The sequence below is a fragment of the Polypterus senegalus genome, chromosome 12 (genome assembly GCF_016835505.1).
Source record: "Polypterus senegalus isolate Bchr_013 chromosome 12, ASM1683550v1, whole genome shotgun sequence".
Taxonomy (NCBI): domain Eukaryota; kingdom Metazoa; phylum Chordata; class Cladistia; order Polypteriformes; family Polypteridae; genus Polypterus; species Polypterus senegalus.
Window position 1 is genome coordinate 157731372 of NC_053165.1, and position 24564 is coordinate 157755935.

Genomic DNA, 24564 nt, shown 5'->3' on the forward strand with positions numbered 1-24564 from the left:
ACAACTAGTTGGGTTTATATACAGTATGTATGTATCTATTTATTGTATATGTGAAGCACTTTGAGATTGTATGTTTATGAAAGGCGCTATATAACTAAAGTTTACTTATTTGCGTTACAGTGGTGGCTTATTATCCAGGGCAGATATTCTCACACCTGACTTTTACAGGACTGTCCCCGTGCCACTCAGCTGGGCACACTGTCACATGGTGACTCAAAGTATGCAAGCTTAAGAGCAGAAGCGCCCCACTGGCACCTCATTTCTAAATGTTCTCCATGGAGATAAGGCTGTAAATCCCACTTGTGGGATGACCTCTTGGGCTCATGAAGGATTCCCATGACCTTTACGACAGGGTGAGCTCCATATTCTCAGTTGCCAAGCTTGGCTGAGTTCCTCTGAGCGATGTTAGGTGGTAAATCACAGCTCGTGCCAGAACCGCTCACATCAAAACACAGCAATTAGAGTCATGCAGGAGCAGAGGAGTGGGTGACACAGCCAAACAAGTATGCAGAAGAGTAGCTGCCAGGACAATGTGGTCTCACTCGCCACATTTACATTGATATTTATCAGGAATTCATGGATATGGAAATTCACGTGGCCTGAGGCACTCTCTGCTCTTATTTGTGCCACACCTGGCTCTGTGGGTCAGCCTTCCTGTAATCGCCAAGAGCACAACAGTATGCCACTGATGCCAACTCTAAAACCGCCACTGTCTGCACCCTCAGGTCAAGGTGTAGTGCGTGTGTCTAAATATCTGAAATAGCAAAGACTTAGAAAACCTCACTCAACGGAGGCCAAAATCTGTGTGAGTGCTCACCTGGCTCTATGGCGCCCCCTAGGTCTGCCTGCCTTTGGCTCTCCATCTACAGCCACCGCAAGGTGTGCCCATGGCCCCGCCCTCTTTTCTGGGGTTCATTCTTCAACAGTTGACTCTCCTCTTCTTGTTGTGCCAATGCTGGCCTCGCTGAGCAGTCGCCCACCACTGTTCATGTCGTTTGTCGCTCTATCACCTGAACTTGACGTCTGCAGGATTTTTTTAGGTTATTTTCAGTCCTCAAAAAAAAAAAAAAGCCCTGCTTTACCAAGTAACAATTATTGTATTTTTCTGCCAACATATTGTGTTGTTTTGAAAAGGTATTGCCTACATGTCACCGGTATAATTGTGCATATGTGTATGGACCCCCACCACTCCCTTATCTGGCCAGGAGGCCTTGATAATGGAAGGACAGGACCCCCAGAATTCATGCCAGGACCCCTGGATGTTACAGCAGCTACACAGGGGCTGGTGTCCTAACAGCCACTGAGCGACACCCAGAGATGGACTTGGGAGCCTAGAAGGACAGCACAGTGGGTGGCTGCCTGCAAATGGGCACAGTTGTCCCCCACCCGTCGTCGTACATAGGGTGGTAGCATCCTGTCTGGCAAGCCCCATTACAGATGCCTGCAGGGCAGCATGGGAATTGTAGTCCCATGGAACTGCCCTGTCAGGTTCTGTGAGGGCCTCCAGGGGGAGCTCTTGAGTAGTGACAATACAAGGGCCGTTGTGGTGCCTCCTGGAGGCGACTGATTACGCGCTGGAAGTCCTCCCAGGTCCAGAGTTAAACGGGAGCCCTGCACTCGGACAAATGGAGGACAACGTAAGGAGCCAAGGGAGTGACTGACGGTATTAATTGGGCTGTATGGAGATGTGCGAGCCACCAAAGCACTGAAGGAATGAAGCTGGTAAATTTTCAAAAGTGTAAAAGTGCTGGACTTGAACCCGTGACTCTATGTGGTGCAGTTGTGCTTGGGGTTTGGAGTGCTGGTGAGCCCCCTAGTGGCCACACTGTAAATAAGCTGAAAAAAATTCTCAATATTGTACATATAATAAAAACTATTTGAACATGAAAGACAGACAACAGATATTTCATAAGCTATATAATTTTTTATTGTAATTAAATTCTAAAATACAAAATATAAATTAGTATTTGGCTATAAAAAAAAAATAGATGTGCAATAGCCGGAGAGGAACGTGGCTTAAACCATCTTAGGCAGATGTGGCACACGGGAGGATTGCGGGCATGCGCTGGCAGCAGCTCTCAAAGAAGAGAAGTCAGGCAGGGCTTACAAGGGGGTGACACACCGCTGTGGGACCCTCAGCAAGTCACTTCACCTGCCTGGGCTCCACCTGGAAAAGCAAAATGGATGTGAAATGTGAAATAAAAGCGTCAGGCACGATTCTAAATTGGCCCTAGTGTGTGCTTGGTGTGTGGGTGTGTTTGTGTGTCCTGTGGTGGGTTGGCACCCTGCCCAGGATTGGTTCCTGCCTTGTGCCCTGTGTTGGCTGGGATTGGCTCCAGCAGACCCCCGTGACCCTGTATTCGGATTCAGCGGGTTAGAAAATGGATGGATGGATGAAGCGTCAGGCAAATGAGCCCATAAAGTGGATGGGCAGAGCGATGAGTGAAGAGGGATCACGCCCGTCATTCCAGAGTCACTTTTAAGGCTGGCTTATGCTCCAAGGCCACCCTGCACCGCTTTACCTTCTTACCTTTTATTTATGACGAATCGAGACCCAATTAAATGGGGGACCCCAAACTATTTTAGGGCCCTGCAAGTCACTTCTCTTTCATGCAGGACTCGAGAAATATTTGCAAATGTATTAAAAATTATTTAAAAAAAAAACAACTTTGAGATGCAAGGTGGCTGTGTGGGGATGCTGGTTGCCAGATGATGAGAGGATCTTACTTAGTTGGCATGGGCATTAAAACTCAGGTGGCACCTCAGCAAGTTCATCTCTTTTGGGAGAGAAAGGGCGGCATGGTTTCACTTCCACAAAAGACCCCCCTCGTTAGGTAGGTGGTACTAGAGTTCAATTAATGGACTATACATTGGATGGGCAGATATCGGTGAGCACTTAAGGCACATTTCTAAAGGTCGTACTCTTCCTTCCAGGTGGCACCTAACACAACCCTCAGGTGGCATGAAACTGTGCCAACATCTGCTTCTCTCACTTAGAAACATGCTGGACTCCACCCTTTCCCTGTACCAACCTTTGTGTACTGCCCGCTCACTGAAGTGCAGATATTCTTTCATTTTTATGAGACCCTTGGGCCCAGCGTGGACCTTCAAACAAGCACTGCAGGACAGGGGGTCTTAGTGGTTTCACTTCCACAAAAGCTCCCCCCTGTTATGTAGGTGGAGGTTCTGGTCACAGAGGGTGGCACTAGAACTGTTAATGGGCAGAAGAAGCTTCAGTGACGGGCACCTTGAGACATAAGATCTGGCAATGCATTTCTAAGGTCATAATCTTCCTTTCCGGTTGGCACCTAACACTCAACCCCCCTCAGGTGCCTGGGCTGTAGTTCAGGGTACCTGGTATATTTATAGGGCTTGCTGCCTTGCCAGTGTGCACCCTTCTGCACTAGCATGAAACTATGCCAACATCTACTTCTCTCACTTAGGAACATGCTGGACTCCACCTTTACCCTGTACCACCCTTTGTGGACTGCCCGCTCACTGAACTGCAGATATTCTTTCATTTTTAAGAGACCCTTGGGCCCAGCGTGGACCTTCAAACAAGCACTGCAGGACCAAAGCGTTTTTCCTTTAAACCTGCTGGACCTTCATAAATGATCTGCTGAATGTCTGACTGCCGTTAAGAGTTGGATGGCTGCAGCTAAATGAGGATAAGACTGAGGTGCCGCGTGTTGCTCCCGAAATTTAGGATTAAGCAGAGGCTTGGAGCCTTTCCTTCTCATATCCACCCTTGTATCCCCCGGACGCGGTGCTCAGGCTGTCAGGGTGGAGGGTCCCAGCGCCAGTCAGTCAGTCATTATCCAACTCGCTATATCCTAACATGGGGTCACCTGGAGCCAAATTCTAGCCAGCACAGGGCGCAAGGAGGGCACCAGCCCACAACAGGACACACACACACACACGGGACAATTTAGGATCGCATTTTCCTTTAAACCCTCTGGACCTTCATTAATCGTCTGCCAAATGTCTGACTGCCATTAAGCGTAAAATGGATGGGCAGAGGGGTGAGTGAAGACGGATCACGCCAGACATTCCAAATTCATTTTCAAGTCTCTGATCCGCTTGCGTCATTTAGTGTGAACGTCGCACACATCCAAGCCGTCCGAAAATGCAGTTCACGAAACAGTGGAATAAACTCGGAGCGCAGCTAAAAATAAACACATCAGCAGACTTCTTCCTATCAGGATGCGAGATCAGAAATCTCAGAGATATTAGGAACAGACGTCACACGTCTGGGCAGCCTTCAGGTCGGCTTGGAGTTATAATGCGCAACGAAGGTCGTCTTATTTTTTTTCTCCGTGGGAATTTGATTTATTTTTTAAAGTTACGAGAATGCCTCCGGCCCCCTAGGACAGGGTGCTGTGGGAACTCCATTGTAAATTGCCGTGGCGGTCACTTCGGGCTTGGATGCAAATAGAAAAGGAACAAAAAAAAAAAATCAAGGCATCCGCTCCAAGATATTAATGAAAATATTCACTAAATCCCAGACGGCACCGGGAAAAGGAAAGCAACAATGAAAGAACGTCAAGCCAGTAGGAGAGCCTAAGGACACTTGGTGGCCAAAATGTGCAAAATCAAATGGCATCGACGCCAGGTGGCAGATTTTCTCATCCAGAGTCACCATACACATCAAACGATGGGACGCGATGGAGAGTTCAAGCCGGACAAGTCTCCCTGGCGAAGGCTGGTCCTGAGTTGTCACAGATGGTCGGGTCCATTTTCAGATCTGCCACACTGGACACAAGGCAGAAGGGAGAAGGGACGCCCTGGGCGAGATGCCAGTCCACCTGAGAAGAGAAAGAGAGAGGTTCTTACTGCAGTCTGCTTCCAGAGTCACAACCTGAACGCCTCCACAAGATCCGATGTCCAGGAGGCTACCAAATATAAGGTGCGGTGTTATCAAGTCTCGCTTGGAACTAACAGGACTTTGTTGTCACGACGGGTTTGTCTCCTTAATACTGGACTGTTAGCCAGCAGCAACCTTTCCAAGTGTGGGATTTGGATTCAGTGGGATAACCCTGGGTGGCAATGAAGTGGAATTTGTCATTGAGGAATGTTTGCCACCATAAAGTCCGACTGCCAGCCAGCTACCGCCATATTTAAAGTGCATCCGTCCAAGCATGGGATTTGGATTAAGTGGGAAAAATCCAGGTTGGAATTACATGACATTTGATGTGACATCTTGTTTCTTATCATGAGAGCAGAGTTTACGCCTGCTGAAGTATTTATAGTGCAATTTAACAAGAGCAGGATTGACATACAGTAGGATGAATCTGGAATTAACTGAACTTTGTCATCATGGACTCGGCGCCTCCATAAAAATCGATTTCTGGACAGCTACAAAATTTAAATTAAAATTGTTTGTTGAAATTTAATGCAAATCCAAGTGCAGGATTTCAATTCAGTAGGATACATCTGGAATTAACTGAGCTTTGTTTTCATAGATTCTTTGCTTCCATAAAATTTGATTTCCAGACAGATACAAAATTTAAAGTAAAATCCAAGTGCAGGATTTCGATTCAGTAGGATAAATCCCAATTGGAATTAACTGGATTTTGACATCCTGGCTTCTTTACCTCCATAAATTCCAACTTCCTGCCAGCTACAAAATTTACAATGAAGTTTTCCAAGTGTAGGATTTGGAATCAGTAGGATAAATTCCAGATGGAATTAACTGGAATTGCTTATCAAGACTTGCTTGCTTCCATAAAACCTGACTTCTACCAGTTACAACATCTGCAGTAACCATAGGATTTACATTCAGTAGGACAAATCTGGAATTAACTGAACTTTGTCATCATAGATTCTTTGCCTCCATAAAAATCGATTTCCAGATAGCTACAAAATTTAAATTAAAATTGTTTGTAGAAAATGTAAATCCAAGTGTAGGATTTCGATTCAGTAGCATAAATCCCAGTTGGATTTAACTGGATTTTGTCATCATGGCTTATTTACCTCCATAAATTCCAATTCCAGCCAGCTACAAATTTTAAAATGAACTTTTTCAAGCATAGGATTTTGATTCAGTAGGATAAATCCCAATTGGAATTAACTGGATTTTGTCAGCATGGATCGTTTGCCTTCATAAAATTCAACTTCTTTCTAGCTACAAAATTTAAAGTAAAATTCAATGCAAAATCCCAAGTGTAGGATTTGGATTCAGTAGGATAATTCAGGGCTGGATTTACTGGATTTTGTCATCATGGCTTCTTGGCCTCCATAAATTCCAACTTTCGGCAAGCTACAAAATTTACAGGGATGCTTTCCAAGCATAAGATTTGGATGCAGTTAGAATCAAGGCTGGAATTACTCGGAGTTTGTCGTCACGACTTCTTTCTCTCCATAAGATCCGACTACCGACCAGACCCCAAAATGTCCAGTGTACTTTTCCAAGAGTGGCATTTAGATTTATTGGGATGAATTCACTTTGGAATTAACTGAAATTTGGCGCGACAACTTGTTTGTCTCCACAAGATCCGATTTCCAGCCTGCTGCTCAAGTTACAGTGAACCTTTCCAATTGCAAGATTTGGATTCAGTGGGATAAAGCCATGTTGAAATTAACTGGACTCTTTTATCACAACTTTTTTGTGTCCGTAGGACTGAATTACCTGCCAGACGCAAAATTTACAGTGCACTCTTCCAAGAGTGGGAATTGGATTTATTGGAGTAAATCCACTTTGGAATTATCTCAAATTTGATGTGACAACTTGTTTATCTCCCCAAGATCCGAGTTCCACCCTGTTGCAATATTTTACAGCGTAGAGTTTACATTCAGTAGGATAAATCAGAGCGGGATGTTGTTGACCCAACTCGTTTGTCTCCATGAGATGAGACCACCAGCCGGCCAGCTGCAACACTTCCACTGCACTTTTCCATACATTTGGATTTGGATTCGGTGGGACGAGTCTCATTTTATTATAAACTTGAATTTGTGGTCCACTATTACAGGGATGGACTCAGCTACCGAAGACCGCAATCTAAAGCTACAAGGAGGGCCTTCCAAGTCTAGAGGTCCCAACACTCACACCGGGGATGAATAGTCCGTCTCCAGGAAATTCTCCCTGACGTCGGAGGGCAGGGTGTTGAAGAGCTCATCCTCCACGAGGAAGCCGGCTTTCTTCAGCATGACGCAGCCAGCCAGCTCCACGGGCAGGGACTCCAGGCTGTTCCCTTGCAGGTCCAGGTAGGTGATCTGAAGGAGCAGGCCAACTTCAGGTGGGATGGCGGTCAGACAGTTGTCCGCTAGGCTGAGGGTCTTCAGCTTGGAGCAGTGCTGGAATAACTCGGGAGGCACCATCTCCAGTTTGTTGTTGCTGATGGAGAAGTAATTGAGCATGTCCAGCTCTCCCACTTCCTTGGGCAGGCCGACGATGAGGTTGCTCCCGAGGTCCAGGTGTCTCAGCTTCTTGAGAGTGAACAGAGCCACAGGGACGCTGGTCAGGCAGTTGTGGGAGAGAGTGAGGTACTCGAGATTTCGGACCAGAGCGATGGCCGGAGGCACCGAGACGATGCTGTTGTGCCAGAGCTTGAGGCAGGTCATCCGCCGGAGGTGCTGAAGACTGACAATCTCCTCGATGGTGCAGATGGCGTTCCCCTTGAGGTCCAGCTTCTGGAGGTTGGACAGGCTGAAAATGGCATGAGGAATGTGCTCCAGCTGGCAGTGCAGCAGCTCCAGCTCCGTCAGGTTGCCCGCTTTCTTCAGGTTGCTGAAAACGAGCAGTTTGGCGCCATCGTTCTGGATGGACAGTTCCGTGAGATGGCTGGCCACCTCCACCAGCCCCGATGGCACCTTGGTAATGTTGCTCTTCAGATGAAGGACCTTTAGGTGCTTCAGCTCCCTCAGAGAGTCCAGGGCAATCACCTTGTTGTTTTCCGAATTCAAATTCCCAGACAGGTAAAGCTGCTCCAGACCCCGTAGAGAGTAGATCCACGAAGGGATCTCGTCGATGTCGGTGAACTTCACATGAAGGACCTTGAGGTGGTCTCGCAAAAAGCTGAAGGCGATGGGCTCCACTTTGGCCGGACAGTGGTACAGGTAGATTTCGCGCAAGGAGGACATCTGGGAGATTTTGGCGGGCAGCTTGGCTTCGGGGATCAGTTCCAACTTGAGCACCTCCAGGTCGGTCATTTCAAAGATGGCCTTGGGGATGCCGGACAGCATGAAGAGCTGCAGCTCCAGCTTTCCTTGCACGTTGCGGCACACGTGCTGCCGCAGCTTGTCGAAGCTCCACTCGTGGTTGAGGTTCTCCTCCAGAAGCTTGTTCTCGCTGACCTCCGACAGGAAGACGGCAAACCGTTTGGAGTAGAGCTGATCGTACTGGTCCACCATGTGAAGGAGGAACGCAAAGTCATTCTTGACATCGGGAACGTCGCTGAAGCCGCTCTCCTCCCGCAGCTTCTCAAAGGAGTACTCCTTCAGGGACCTGCCAAGGAGAGAAGAAACAAGAACAAAATGGAGTGAGGGCCTCAAACGTGAAAACCTGGCAGGGCGGCAAAGGCTGCAAGTCAAGTGTTCGGAAGTCGCTTGACGTTCACAACAGGAAGTGTTAACAGACAGAACCCGATTAAAGGATCCGAGTCATGCCAGGTAGAGTGGTGGGGGCAGCACCTTGGATTTACGGCCCACCAGTTCATTAGAAGCGTGGATGGAAAGAGTACTTGGAGAGGCTGATGAATGAAGAGAATGAGAGGGAAAAAGAAGGGTGGATGATATGGAGAGAGAGAGAGAGAAAATCGGGAAGTGCAACGGATTCACAAGGAGGAAGTTGGATGAAGAGGATGAAGAACGGGATGGCCGTCGATCCAGACGACATACCTGTGGAGGACAGCAGTGGAGATTTTATCCAGATTGTTTTAACGGAATCTTGGAACATGAGAGGAAGCCTGAGGAGTGGAGAAGAAGTGGACTGTGTGGCACAAACCCGGCCGGGACGCCCCTATAATGGAAGGACTGGAGGAGAGGGCATATTCAGGGCAATACCTCCACTGGCTAGCCTGGTAATGCCCCCCTGGAGGAGCTGACTGGGGTAAAAAGGGGCATCTGAGCCTCTTTGCTTAGACTGCTGGTCCTTGCAACCTGCACTGAGCCAGCAGCATAAAATAGATGGGTGTAAAGAGTGCGAGCTGCAGAAAGATCACTTAATACAACCGTTTGAAGAAAGTTTAGCTAAACATCTAAAACAAACAGAAAACAAAGGAAGCAACCCAAACAAACTGGCACACGCATTTCACAACACAAATATCCAACATTCGGACCTACTAGAGGGTGGCACGGTGGCGCAGTGGGTAGTGCTTCTGCCTCACAGTTAGGAGACTCGGGTTCGCTTCTCAGGTTCTCCCCGTGTCTGCGTGGGTTTCCTCTCACAGTCCAAAGACATGCAGGTTTAGGTGCATTGGCGATCCTAAATTGTCCCTAACGTGTGCTTGGTATGTGTGCCCTGCGGTGGGCTGGCGCACTGCCCGGGGTTTGTTTCCTGCCTTGTGCCCTGTGTTGACTGGGATTGGCTCCAGCAGACCCCCGTGACCCTGTTGTTAGGATATAGCGGGTTGGATAATGGATGGATGGACCTACTAGACGTTCACAGAGCATCCCCCGGCAGAGGTCAGCCATACCTGCAGAAGATCCAGAAGAGAGTGTAGATGCCGGTGAGTCCATAGAGACAAACCAGAGCCATGTAGGTGATGAGGAGCTTGCGCAGCATGAAGGCCATGTTGTGTGTGCAGAAGAACTCGCTGTAGCCCGTCAGGTTGCGGATGTGGGGGCGACAGACGTGCTCAAAGGTGATGGACTCCACAAAGGTGGACATGTAGCCCAGGATGAGGAGGAACTTCAGCACCTTGAATAGCGTCTGGCCCACGTAGATCTGAGGGTGGGGAAGAAGAACAGAATATCAGGCTGAGAACCACCACAGGGGTCCGTGTGGCATTCTAACAGTTGGTACAATTAAAAAAACAATTGTAAAAAACAAGCACAGAAAGAGCAACTTTTATCGTGGCCACCACTTTGGGCCATCAATCACAAAGAAGAAGGTTCAGTTCCTACTATTGACTTCCTGTGTGACCCGCGTGGGCCAATAAACCTGCCGGAGCTCACGTGGATTGTTGGAAAAGCGGTGGAGGAGTTTGCTTCTCGTCTGCAACTAAATATTAGGATTGAATTGGGGCAGAGGGACGTGCGGTCAGGGGAGGCAGAGAAAGTAAAAAAAACAATAATGGTAACATAACATAAATATGTCCACTGCTCTATGCTTTAAATTTGATTTCTGTACGATTCCAATAATTCTTATCATTTTTATCGTCAAAATCGCTGAATTGACGCATTTCCTGTTCAAATACCGGGTAGAAACGCGAGGCTCGCCTCACCTCAGACAGCACCCTCCTCACACGATTGTCGCGTGCCTGTCGCTGTCTCTCTCTACGTCGCCAATATAATTTGTGCAGACACGTTTATTATACACCCTGACTTTCCACAGTCTGGCTAATATCTTTAATGAGTGCGTGTGACATGTTTAGTGTTGCTGATCGGACATAAAAACGCAGTAAAAAGACAGTGTGAGGCCGACAGTACCGTGACGTCCTGAAGGGGGCGTTTGTGAGCCCAACAATTCCTCGTTGCTGCTGGCGCCAAGGAGTTAGCGACATCAGAAAGTCAAGTGCGCCGCAGCGGTCCGTAGTCCGTTTATTTTTATTTTTTGTCCCGACTGACTGACAAAATGGAAATGGAAATTGAGGATTTTTTTTACAAGAAAGTGACGGAGATTTTCGTGGACATGGATCGGCGCATGGACTTCATTTACAAATAACGGTAAGAGCATGAACGGTTTTCAATTTTATAAAAAATGGGACCAGACTTAGAAATAAAAAATCCAATATTTAAAAACTAAATTTTGCCCTTAAATAAAATATTCTTTTGTTTTTTCTTGTTATCCTTTTGTTGAACGGTCTATTATAAAAGAAAATGCTGGAGAGAAACAGTAGGTCGACGAGACGTGATCTTCACATTAAGATCATGAGAGTCACTTAAAATACCCGCCAGACTAGAGAGATTGGCCACAGAGTACCTCGCGGGGACCTTAAACATGAGACTTTGTGCCAAGAGTTTGACCCAGGACCGTCTCGCGATGACGCAGAACATTCGATCCTTTAAGACACGCCCTACTCACAAATACAGGGTGGTCCATATCTAATTATGTAACTCTTAAGGCAATGCAGGAAAACAATACAATTCGGGTGATTGGCGCTACCAGTCCGGTCAGACATTTTGTTGCTTTGGGAGATCGTGGTCCTATGCACTGCAGGCGGTCCAAATTCCTGCCTTGCACGTTGTTATAGCCTAATGAAAATTGCATAATTAGATCCGGGCCACCCTAGAAATAAGAGCACGGCCAGCAAACACACTCAGTCGTGTTTTGGCTTTGAGCAGACACAGATCCAGGGCTCTCAGCGCATATAAAGCGTACAAGGACAGTACGTTATAAATGAGAAATTGACGACAAAGTGAAGAAGAAAGTAACGCGGAGAAGAGACTCACAAGCGTTGGAGAGACAAAAAAGAAAAAGAATAATCTAGGTGCAAATTCAGAAAATAAGGAAAGTACTTATCAGCCTGGAACAAGTGGAATTGAAAAAAAGCACGTCCAACCCGGACGCTGGCGCTATACACCTGCAGAGCAGGTTAGAAATAATGAAAGCAGAGGAATTGGAAAGGCTCAAAAAATAGTTGGTGCGATACACATGTGGAGAAAGTTAAAGAATATGAAAGTAGGAAAATTAGAAAGTATAAAAAAAAAGAAAGTAAAGATCGCAGGAGCGCAAACAAACGGAAATTATTACTCGAAAAAGGGAAAATAATCACCAAATATAGAGTAGAAAACATACGGAAGCGTATTACTGCCACGACATAATAAAAAAAATATGCTCACTATCACGTTATAACGTGAAAATATTACATTATAATGTGAAAACATCACGTTAAAACGAGAAATCGTATCACGTTAAAACTTGGGATCGCTGTTTGTTGAATAAGCATGAAGCCATATCATGAGCCTTGAAAAACCATCAATCGCTCCATTTATACATACAGTATTCCAAACGGCTTTAGTTTGTCATAAGAGTCAACATGCCACATAAAATTAGGTCCAGGATTAATGTACACGCGTCGCATCAGTCGATTCCTCCGTCTTTGCTCAACACCACGGGGGTCTAGAAACTTTATTAAATGCCTCACCGTGGTTTGGGTCACAACATGCCCAGCTTGAATGCAGCTGAGATGGTGTAGCTTGTATCCATGGAGCCTTCCGTGCCCTTCCAGCTGGTCAATGAGAAATGATGCTACCTCCAAAATGTCGGACTGATTCTTTCTTCTGTAAAGCCCCATGTCTTTTAAAATTCTTCTCAGTGTACGCATACTTATTACAAAACCATCCACCTTAGTCAGCAGGAGCAGAATCTCTCCATGTCTGACCCCAAGCATAAAGTAGAATTTGATCAAGTCGTGTAAATGAGCCATCTGACCGTTTCATTTGCAGACGTGCACTCCTCACTGGATAACCAAAAAAGTTTCACGTTATAACATGAAACTTTATCACGTAATTACGTGAAATATTATCACGTTTTAACGTGATACTATTTGTCGTTTTATCGTGATGTTTTCACGTTATAATCTTATATTTTCACGTTATCACATGATACGATTTCTCGTTTTAACGTGATGTTTTCACGGTATAATGTAATATTTTCACGTTATAACGTGATAGTGAGCATATTTGTTTTATTATGTCGTGGCAGTAATACGCTTCCGTAAAAACAAAGTAAAACGTCATAAAAAGGTTAAAAACACGGGGGCAAACACATGCAGAGCAGGTTAGAGATAATCCATCCATCCATCCATCACCCAACCCTCTATATCCTAACTACAGGGTCACGGGGGTCTGCTGGAGCCAATCCCAGTCAGCACAGGGCGCAAAGCAGGAAACAAACCCCGGGCAGGGCGCCAGACCACCGCAGAGGTTAGAGATGATGAAAACTGGAATTCAAAGGAAAAAAAAACGCAGGCGCGAAACACAAACAGAGCAAGATACCGAATATGAAAGCAGAAAAAAAAAACGACCGTGTCAAACCAAAGAAAGTAAAAATCGCATTAGCGCAAAGAAAGAGAAATTATTACTCGGAGAAACAACGAAAAGGCGAATAGAGATCGAATATATGGACATGGGTGATATGTCAGAAGTATGGAAATATTGTAAGGCTTAAGTCAAGAGATTTTCAAAAACGGAGTTTACCTCACATGCATTTATTGGTTATTTTGCAAAAAAAAAAAAAAAAAAATTAACTGCTGATGATGAAGATCGTTTTGTCTGTGCTGAAATTCCAAACAGAGAAAGCTATCCTGAATTATGGTACAAACACACGTCTCACAGACCTCATTTAAAAGATTTCAAATATTGTTTTTACAGAAAAAAAAGTGTATATGTGGAAAAACAAAAATCGGGGGTTGGCGAGCGAAGCCCCCCTAATCTGTATTAAAATTGATTAAAGCATCAGAATTAAAAGCTTTTAAAAAACAGCCAAATATTTCACTTAAGGTCAAAATTGAAATCCGTTTTTTTGTACACCTCCCGATACTTACATCTGGATTGTGGAATTGCAACAGCAACTGTAGAACACGTGGAGGTTGCCGAGCAAATGCGCTCTCTGCGCTATAAACGTAACGTTCTTTCTCAGCCAAATATGCGCCTTACCTCTGTGTGTGTAAAGAATGAGTTATGAAACATAACCAGTAGGCAATGTGCCAACTGAATGGCGAAGAAGCTACTCTTTGGGTTCATCTATTTGTAAATCTCACTCTGAAGGAGTCACCAGCCATGAACTTCACCGCACGTCACTGCATTGGGGGTCCACATCAATGACAGTTTAGAGTGGTCTCCTAACATAGAGGAACTGGAGGAGAAAGGGCAGAGCCCAGACTCTTAGGAGATTGTGTTCCTTAACTGTGGATGGTGACATCCTTCACATCTTCTACAACTCTGTGTTGGCCAATGTGGTGTGCTGGGCTGGTCACATCACTTCAAGAGCGAGGACCACCAACTCAACAAGCTAATTAAAAGGGCAGGCTCATTTATGTTACGAGACCCACAATGGAGGTAGAAGTGGAGGAAAGAATGAAAACAGAACTGAGTGCCATTATGAACAATGCTGCACGTCCTCTCCATGACACACCACACCAGCAAGAAAAATAAAGAAGATGTTGTGTTTGAACCCAGGACTGTGTCGTGTCTGAGGGAGTTTGGGGTGCTACCTCGCACCCTGGTGGTCACAATGTATTTTATTTGGCCTGAAATATTCCTTCACAATCAATCACCTTTGACCGGAGGCGTTAATGTTGCATTATTCTGCTGTACTCTGTATGCTCAATTTCCTCATAATAACTATTCATGGTGGCTCTAAAATCACTACTGACCCCTACTCTCTTTTCTGTTTCTTTTTCCGGTTTCTCTGTGGTGTTGGCCTGCGTCACCTCCACCTACTCAAAGCTTCATGATGCTCCAACAATGATGGATGGATTAAAAGGCAGAAGTCTACGTGACCATCATCATCAAGTCCTTCCGTGAGAACCCTGAATCCAAAGAGGACTGTTTCATTTATGTTAGGTAGAATGCCCAGAGGGGACTGGGTGGTCTCATGGTCTGGACCCCCTGCAGATTTTATTTTTTTCTCCAGCCGTCTGGAGTTTTTTTTTGTTTTTTCTGTCCCCCCTGGCCATTGAACCTTACTCTTATTCGATGTTAATTAATGTTGACTTATTTTGGTTTTTATTGTGTCTTTTATTTTTTTATTCTTTATTATGTAAAGCACTTTGAGCTACTGTGTGTATGAAAATGTGCTATAAAAATAAATGTTATTGTTGTTATACTTACCTGTAAAGCACCTTATCATCCAAGGTAAAGGCATATTGTTGGGAAAGACTGGCATCCAGAGAGTACTGGAGGGGATGCAGCCACTAGGGGGTGCTGCTGTGCAGGAACCATGAAAGGTCCCGGAGGGGGCCGGTCAGGTCTCTTAGGGTGCGGAGGCTTCTCAGTTCAGCAGCTTGTGACTTGAAGGCACAAGACCGCCACTTCGTTCCCCACCATTGACTCACTTTGGGCCCTTTAGGCGAGTCACTCTGCCAGCCCAGATTCCCATTATAGAAACAGGGAAGCAACTGTTCAGCATTTAGCACAAACGTTATGATGTTCTGTCACCACAGAAAGATGTTACAGTCATATGAAAAGGTTGGGACCCCCTCTCAGCCTGCATAATAATCGACTCTCCTTTCAACAGTAAAGATAACAGTGGTATGTCTTTCATCTCCTAGGAACATCTGAGCACTGCGGTGTTTTCCGAACAAAGATTTTTAGTGACGCAGTATTTAGTTGAAATAAAATCAAATGTGAAAAACTGGATGTGCACAAATGTGGGTCCCCTTGTCATTGTGCTGATTTGAATGCCTGTCACTGCTCAGTGCTGATGACTTGGTATGATGAGCGCGTTAAGCCTTGAACTTCATAGACAGGAGTGTCCAATCATGAGTGGTCAAAGGTATTTAAGGTGGTCAATTGCAAGTTGTGCTTCCTTCCCTTTGACTCTCCTCTGAAGAGTGACAGACAGCATGAGATCCTCAAAGCAACTCTCCAAAGATCTGAAAACAAAGATTGTTGAGTCTCCTGGTTTAGGGGAAGGCTACAAAAAGCCATCTCAGAGGTTTAAACTGTCAGTTTCAACTGTAAGGAATGGAATCAGGAAATGGAAGGCCACAGGCACAGTTGCTGTTAAACCAACACAGCAGGTCTGGCAGGCCAAGAAAAATACAGGAGTGGCATATGCACTGGCAGGATTGTGAGAATGGTGACAGACAACCACAGATCACCTCCAAAGATCTGCAAGAACATCTCACTGCAGACGGTGTGTCTGTACATCGTCCTACAATTCAGCGCAATTTACACAAAGTACATCTGTATGGCAGGGTGATGAGATAGGCAAAGACACCAAAGGCAAACTGACCAGTCACAACAAAGACAAACTGGTCAATCAGAACAAAGACAAAGTGACCAGTCACACCAAAGACAAAGTGACCAGTCACACCAAAGGCAAACTGACCAGTCACAACAAAGACAAAGTGGTCAATCAGAACAAAGACAAACTGGTCAATCAGAACAAAGACAAAGTGACCAGTCAGAACAAAGACAAACTGACTAGTCACAACAATGACAAAGTGACCAGTCACAACAAAGACAAATTGACCAATCAGATTGCCCTGAGGGACTGGACATGAAGACCTCGGTGTTTTATTGTTGGTAAATTTACGTTTCTGCTTTTTTCTCTTCCTGATTTTCTTTTTTTGAATTTTTGTGCCTGCAAGGAACATCACACAATAAGAATGTCACCATACATTCCACATGTGACAATAAAAAGACCTTGACCTTCATATGGTGCCCATAAAAAATATTTTCTTTCCTTGGAAGTTCTCACATTTTTATTATCATACAAACTCTCACGCCTTTGGTGATTTAGTGTTTCATTTTTGTAATTCATTTGGACCAGTTTGCAGAGATCGGATTTCACTTTGACATTAAAGGGTCTTTTTCTGTGGCTCTACAGGCCACTTTGATTCAATGCTGTCGACCAGGCTTTCTGAAACCCAGTTGTGCCCCCCCCTAAATGTTCATCATAGTGTTTAGGTGCGGGCCAAAGGTTTGAAATGTGCCCCTGTGAGCTGTGAATTTAATTTCAGTGTTGACAGTCAATAAAGCGGACCCCCTTGGAGGTTCACAGATTATCATCAGAGCATGTGGGGCTGGGGGTCCCACGTGGAGAATATCGACCAATTGTCAAAATGGGGTTTGGACACCCCCAAGGTTTATAATGTGCCCCTGTGATCTGCAGTGTCATGTGGGGACATCCCCCTTGGAGGTTCATGGATGATCGTCACAGCGCAGCTCCTTCGACTAAATATCTATTGGAGTGTAAGCCGATGTTCAACGAGGTTACAGGATGTGCATCCTGTCTTTAGTGCCGTTTCTCTTTCTTCATCTTAGTATCACCTCCGCGAAAACAGGGAGGGATATCTTCTGTTTCACAATTATATATAAACAGTTTTTGGTTTAGTAAAGCTGTAATTTCTTTCAAACATATTCCTTGGGATCACACACCCTATGTGGGACACCCCCTGCCCCACCAAAACCCCCAATTGGGGGACGATCATCATAGCGTGTGTCCCCCCCTTGAAGAATCGTTGCTGATTATCAAAGCGAGGATGAGGGTCCTCCTTGGGGAACGATGATCATGTCATGTTGATTGCTTAGTCAACCCGTGACTTCCCACTTCACAAGCCATCTGCTACTCATTCCCATTAAACACGAGAGTGACTGGCGACGATGATGTGGCGTGACGTCCGCTGAGAAGAGCAATGGCTGTGTTGTTCCACCAGAAGGAGACCTGTGTGTCACTAACCATGTCAAAAAGGACCACCTCTGACTCCCCCTCCACACACATGCACCCGGGAGACAGCTTAAGGAGGCTCCTTTGAATGCAGTTACCCGCCGAGCCAGAGGATGGCGCTGTTCTCCGGTTCTCTCTCTCTCTCGCTTTGCAGACCAGATGATTGACAGCCCATCCATCACCAGAGTCCGTCCTCCTGGACCCGCCCCCTCCTGCCATCTAGCTTCATAACCCTGAAAGACCAGCTGCCTGCTTCAGTTCTGTTCTGGACTCGTCTCAAACCCCCCCCAACACAACTACACAACACAGGCCAGGGTTCAAATACAAGAACGTTATTATTTTATTTTATTTTATTGTTTACCTCCACCGTTCTCCAAATTCTCTTCCAGAATAACACAGTTGCCTTTTAACTCTTTCCACGCCTCACTTGAAGCCTCGTCCACACGCCTCCTGACTCTGACTGTCCTCACAGGAAACTCGGGAGTACTTCTAGTGCCACAGCAGCACACACTGAAAGCACTTCCAGGTCAGACGGGGGTCATATGAGTCCCTTGCAACTCCCCCAAGAACCCAACTAGGGCTGTCTCATAGGACTACAAGTCCCAGCCTGCTCTGCGGTTAGACCAATGGATGTCCCACTAGTTGGATGCTGCCACCTTGTGTACGGTTAGATTATGACTTTGAGTGGAAGACGCCTCTTGTCCTTCCATCATGGCCGGCAGCCAACCTCCATCCTGGCTGGGAAGCCTGTCCTACCCAGATGCCACTCACAGGGGTTACCAAGGTGGGACTCCAACTCTTTATCTGTGTTCCTTGTATCATGTTACTAAGCTTAAAGTCAATTAAAACTAAAACTAGCAGACGCCTAAACAGTTCTTCTCCCTGAGGCATCAACCAGTAGTAAGAAACCCAGCTGGAGGTCAACAAAATGTGAGAACATACAAGGGGGTCCAATACTTTGGATAGGCACTGTAGGCTTCAATCAGGCCTGCGATCTCCATAGCACTCAAACAGCATCTAACAATCAAATGAATTACCTTTATTGTATATAGCGCCTTTCTATGGTGGCCCTTTACAAATCCAGGGCTATCATAAACTGGTTAACCTTTCCATCTGGGGAATGGGTGGGATTGAGGTCTCACAGTGGCAGGAGTCTGGACTGCAGTCCGTGATCTTAAGCAGTAGACCACCAACCTCTTTAGAGTTGATCATGGATGGTATTTGACTGCGTATTTCAGTTGTCTATAATTACACTAAACATTCTTTCATTTTTGTCCTAAAGGGGCACTCAGGCCACATCATCCCCACCAGGAAACCACAAGAGGAGCCATGACATGCAACTCCCACTCCACAACCACCAAAAAGCTCAAGAGGAAACATGTCTGGCCAACAGGACCCCCGGCCCCACTCACCTTGTAGACCAGATCTCCATCCTCCGTGTGCATGCGAAACTTGCGCACCTTCTCAAAAAGCGCCTTGGCCTGCTCCCCGTCCTTCTTGTCCAGGATCGTCATAGAAGGGGGTCCCGAAGTCACGGGGTTGTCCACCGGAGAAGGAGGAGCAGCAGCAGCAGCACAACTCGCTCTGGCTAGCTGTGACATACTGGCCATGGCCCACAGGGGTGTACCCGCTCCCAAATCTTTACTCAGTCTCCCGTATCCTTGCTCAAAGACATTGGCCCCTCGACTCTTGGACGGCATGCTGGAGAACATGAGCCTCTCCATGGCAGCGCAGGTTTCCGATTCCTCGCACGCCGTTTCGGAGAGGGCCTTGGAAGTCCAGGGTGACTCGAAACACTTCCCCAGGATGGAGATGAAGTGCTCGATCTTGGAGGACGTCTTGGGGTACTTGAACCAGAAGTTGCTGCTGACCATCAGGAGGATGGAGTGGATGAGGATGACGTAAGCGGAGTAGCGCGAGTACCAGGGGATGGCCTTCTGGTAGCACACATGGCTGATGTAGATGTACTGCTGGTAGTCGAGGTTCGTCGGGCGCCCACCTTGGGCTGGCGCTTGGGTGGGTGCCACCTTTGGGGCGACAGATGTCTCATTTTGAGGGCCGGGGGTTGGAGCGCTGGCATTGGTGGGGGTGTCGTAGTCCTGGGGAAGGCAGACGACCTGGTCCTTGGAGATCATCAAGGTCCCGGCGAAAATGGAAACCATGAGCATGACGAAGACCAGATACTCCATAAAGACATCCCACCATGGCTTCAGGATCTTAAAGGTGGTCTGAGTCTCACTGAGGGAGGAAACCTCACTGAGGGCAAACATGTCTGGAACAAAGAAGACACAAGAAGCCTGTCAGTGTCCACGGGTGTAGAATATCTGGCATTCTTAATGGAAAGGTGCTATATTGGCCTTGGGTAACCCCATCCATATCATGTAACCTGGAAATGTCCCAGAAACAACAAAAAAACAATCATGCGATTACTGAATGCTCGTTAATAGGCGCAGAATGCTGCTCTTACTGGAAAGGCGCTATATAAAGTGAAAGTGAATTTGCTTTTATGTCCTTGTATGACCCCAAGTGAGACATGTAACCTGAAAATGCTTCAATTACAAAAACAAATAAGCAAATGTACTAAACTTGTTTACGGCAGTAAGATGGTCGTCTAAATGGAAAGGCGCTATACAAAGTGACATTTGTGTGTCCTTGTATTACTGTAACTGAATCATGTGGCCTGCAGTCGCTCCAATTACAAAATCATAAGCAGTTGTGCCATACTTGTTTATGGCAGTAACTGAAGCATTTTCAGGTTACGTGACTCACTTGGGGTCACACAAGGACATAAAAACACCATGCACCATCTGTTGGAATGAAAAATGCAATGCTTTTTTTTTACTTCAAAATTTTGTCATCTTAATGGAAAGGAGCTATATACATGGCATTTGTATATCCTGGTATGACCACCATTGAATCAAGTAGCCTGCAGTTGCTCCAGTTTACTAAGACACATACATAACTGTACAAAACTTGTTATTAGCAGTGACATGGCTTTCCTATCAGACAGGCGCTGCATAAAATGACATTTTATTGTCCCTTGCATAACCATAATTGAAGCTTGTAGCCTGCAGCCACTCCAATTTACTTTGACTAGACATGCTACTTGCTTTTGGACAAGAAAGGCGCAATATAACCATCTTGTTTGTGTGTCCTTTTGTGACCCCCATCGTGATGCGCTTCAGCAGGCGGCGCGCCACTCGTAGAAACACATCAACAAGTTGTTGTTTTAGACTAGTTTATGGTCAGTGATTATGAATTTGATAATACTAGCTGTGCTATCCAGTTATGACCACCATGTATCTGTTATATGCAACTTGGCATAGGATTCGTAAAAACAGGGTTAATGTTTGCAATGCACCATCTGTTGGAATGACAAATGCAATATATTTTATTACTACAAAAAATGTGTACAGCTCCATCTGTTGGAACGAGAAATGCAATGCACTTTATTACTGCAAAAGTGTGCAATTCACAATCTGTTCAAATGAAAAATGCAATGTATTACTACACAAGTGTGTAATGCGCCATGTGTTGGAATGAAATATGCAATGCATTTTATTACTTCAAAAGTCTGTAATGCACCAGCTGTTGGAATGAAAAATGCAATGTATTTTATTACTACAAAAATGTGTAATGTGCCACCTGTTGGAATGAAAAATGCAATGCATTTTTTACTTCTAAATTTTGTCATCTTAATAAAAAGGAGCTATATAACATGGCATTTTTATATCCTGGTATGACAACCATCACGTAGCCTGCAGTTGCTCCATTTGACAAAGACACATACATAACTGTACAAAACTTGTTATTAGCAGTGAGATGGCTTTCCTATCAGACAGGTGCTGTATAAAATGACATTTTAGTGTCCCTTGCATAACCATAATTGCAGCTTGTAGCCTGCAGCCGCTCCAATTTACTTCGACTAGACATGCTACTAGCTTTTGGACAAGAAAGGCACAATATAACCATCTTGTTTGTGTGTCCTCGTGTGACCCCCACCGTGATGCGCTTCAGCAGGCGGCGCGCCACTCGTAGAAACACATCAACAAGTGTGGTTGTTTGTAATCCACAGAGGATGAAAGCATCACTTTCAGTAAGTCAACAGAGTAAACACATCTCGTAAGCCTGTGGCCGTGTCCGGGTTTTAATGGAGATGCTTGTCGGATGACTCACCTCATGGCTGCTTGATCTCCTTTTAATCGCCATGCTCAGATACCATCAAATGGCAAGCGGCTGACTTTTTCTAAAACGCTTAGATGCCGTGATTTATGGGCAGTCTACATGGAGCCTGCATGTTCTCCCAGAGTCCCATGGAATGACACATGCCACAGGGATCACATTTTTTTCCCTCCCATTCTGGTGTTTGATGTGAACATGAACTGAAGCGCCTGACCTGAATCTGCAGGATTTTATGCATTGAGCTGCTGACACGTGATTGGCTGATTTGATCATTGCACGAATAACACGATAATAGTAATAATAAAACCGAATTGCACGGACATCTTTGGTATTTAAGAGGACGCTTATACCGAGACCGGGAGGACATTTAAACCCCCACAGAGATGGAGGCTGGATTCGGATTTGAACGCACATCCCAGGTGCAGTGAGGCCGCGGTGCTCACCGTTACGCCACCCTACGAGACTCGAAATCACCGCAGGACGACAAAGGGACACCGTAATGGAATAAAGTGCGACAAAAAGTTCAGCTAGAGAATCTCGCGTAAGTTACAGATTAGGCAATTAAAAAATAAATAAATAAAAACAGAATTGAGGAAGACTGGCCTGCGTGAAATAATGGTGGTCTGCTGCTTTACACTACTTCGCGCTGTAACGGACCCCTCAGGCAAACCGAATCGCCAGCCAACACACCAGCCGTCCGTCAAGTCAGCACGAAGTTCTCGGCCCGAAAACTTGGATCGCCAAAACTCCCCCCCCCCAAAAAAAGGCGTCGCAAGCACGGAAATCGCAGACACGCCATTGAGCAAAGGTCCGCGCCTGGGGGAAGGGGCGGGGGTTCTAAAGTACAATTGCAGCGTCGCCATCACAAGCTACGCTATTTAAGAAAAGGGGAAAAAAATAATAAAAGGAGGCTCATCTGCCCGCCTCTGCCTGGGGGTGTTCGTACGATGAGGAGCGCGCCACCCATCCGCCCGCCGCCCGCCGCCCGCCGCCCGCCGCCCGCCGCGCGCCCCGACCCTTACCGCTTGTGGCTCCACCGGGACCTCCGTTACTTCACGTGCCCAGCTGCCCGCAGAGCAGATCCCACTTCTTCATCGTCATGTCCAGGTGCACTCCGTCCGAACGACCGCACGTCTTGTCCACTCCAAGTTCAACTCCTCCGGCTAATCAAACCGGAAAAGTGCGCCCCCTCGCGGTCTATTTGTCGCTTCTCTGTGCTGTTGGCTCCGAGCCGGAGCTCCTCCTTTCCTTCGCTTCCCCCTTCGTTGTTTTGTTTAAACTTGTCTCGAGTGCCCCTGTATCTGTAACATTTTCTTTATAAATAAGTCAGTTTTACCTTTCGCTCATAAGCTTGTCTGTATTTTATTATTATTATTATTATTATTATTATCAGCGCACTAACCCTTCGTCTAATGCAACCAACAGACCCCCAAGGTTCTCGAGATGTCTGCGCCGAGAAGGACCTGCAGCCTCCCCGGCGACAACCTCACGGCTCGTTTTATTTATGTATTTATTTATTTATTTTCTTATCTACATTCGAGGGTCGCGATAGTGAAGTCGAGACGGGATGCAGGAGCCCCGCAGGTCGACGAGGCTGACGTGGGCTACTTTTTCGTTTCTAGGCAGCTTTACTCACACAACTTACGAACATCGTCAACAGTAACCTAAAGACATTTTTTTCTTCTTCTACTTCTTTTGGCTGCTCCCGTTAGTTTTCGCCACAGCGGATCATCTTCATCCATATCTTGCTGTCCTCTTCATCTTGCTCCGTTACATCCACACCTTGCATGTCCCCTCTCCCCACATTCATAAACCTCAAAAAATACACATTTTTCTGCTACAATTGATTTATTAAGTTCAAAAATACAAAAGTCTGAATTAGCATAAGCCACTCAAATTTTGGGGTGTTCCTAAGAAACGTTATACATTTATTTAATGAGGTAGAAGTGCATAATAAACAAGAATAGCCGAGTTACATATTTGAGATATTAACTGTTTGCTCCAGTTTAAATGTTTAAAGTCTAAAGATTCTTGATTGTAATAAAAAATGGTCATTTTTTCACCTTCTGATGGAGGTCCATAGAGGGCCATGTCCCTAGTAAAGGTTCAGAAATGCACCCTACTACAAGGATAAGTGTCTGCATGTATGTCCACTTGCTATGTCTCTGTCATTCCAACACATGGTGCATCAAAAACATTTTTAATCATTGAGCAGTGGTTCTTAAACTTTTGTCTTGCAACCCAAGGCTTTCTGTATACTGTTTGCAACCCTTTCTCATTCAGTAGTATTATAATTCACTCCTCAGAGCGACCCAAGTTCAGGCGTCACCTATACTGTAGTTTAAGAACTACTGTAATAGAGCATTGCATTTGTCATTCCAACAGATGGTGCATCACCAACACTGACACTGCTTTCATAAACCCCATACCCAATGGTATGTAACAGAGACATATGCATTGCATTTTTCATTCCAACAGATGGCGCATTACACACTTGTGTAGTAATAAAATGCTTTGCATTTTTCATTTCAACAGATTGCAAATTGTACATTTTTGAAGTAAAAAAACGTATTGCATTTCACATTCCAACAGATGGTGCATTGCAAGCATTAACCCTGTTTTTACAAATCCTATGCCAAGTTGCATATAACAGATACATGGTGGTCATAGCTGGATAGCACAGCTAGTATTATCAAATTCATAATCACTGACCATAAACTAGTCTAAAACAATACCGCACATGCTTATGTTGGAAATTTGTCATTTTTTTACCTTCTGGGAGTGGCTCTCAGAGGGCTAGGACCACTGGAAATAAATTAGATAACCAAAATTTGATCATATTTGTGATCATTAACCTCAAAATAGCATAACAAGATGCTCCATAT

The 24564-nt window shown here is 45.6% G+C and overlaps 1 protein-coding gene across 1 annotated transcript; it reads right to left on the bottom strand.

The window, feature by feature from the left end:
- Positions 1-2303: 2303 nt before the first annotated feature.
- On the bottom strand, positions 2304-22862 carry LOC120540012 (volume-regulated anion channel subunit LRRC8D-like). Its single transcript, XM_039770455.1, has 5 exons — positions 22702-22862; positions 18910-19769; positions 9633-9883; positions 7046-8443; positions 2304-4805 (listed from the first exon to the last, which is right to left on the bottom strand). Exons 2-5 carry the CDS (start codon positions 19765-19767, stop codon positions 4739-4741), a joined length of 2574 nt encoding a protein of 857 aa, XP_039626389.1. The 5' UTR covers positions 19768-19769; positions 22702-22862; the 3' UTR covers positions 2304-4738.
- Positions 22863-24564: the final 1702 nt, after the last annotated feature.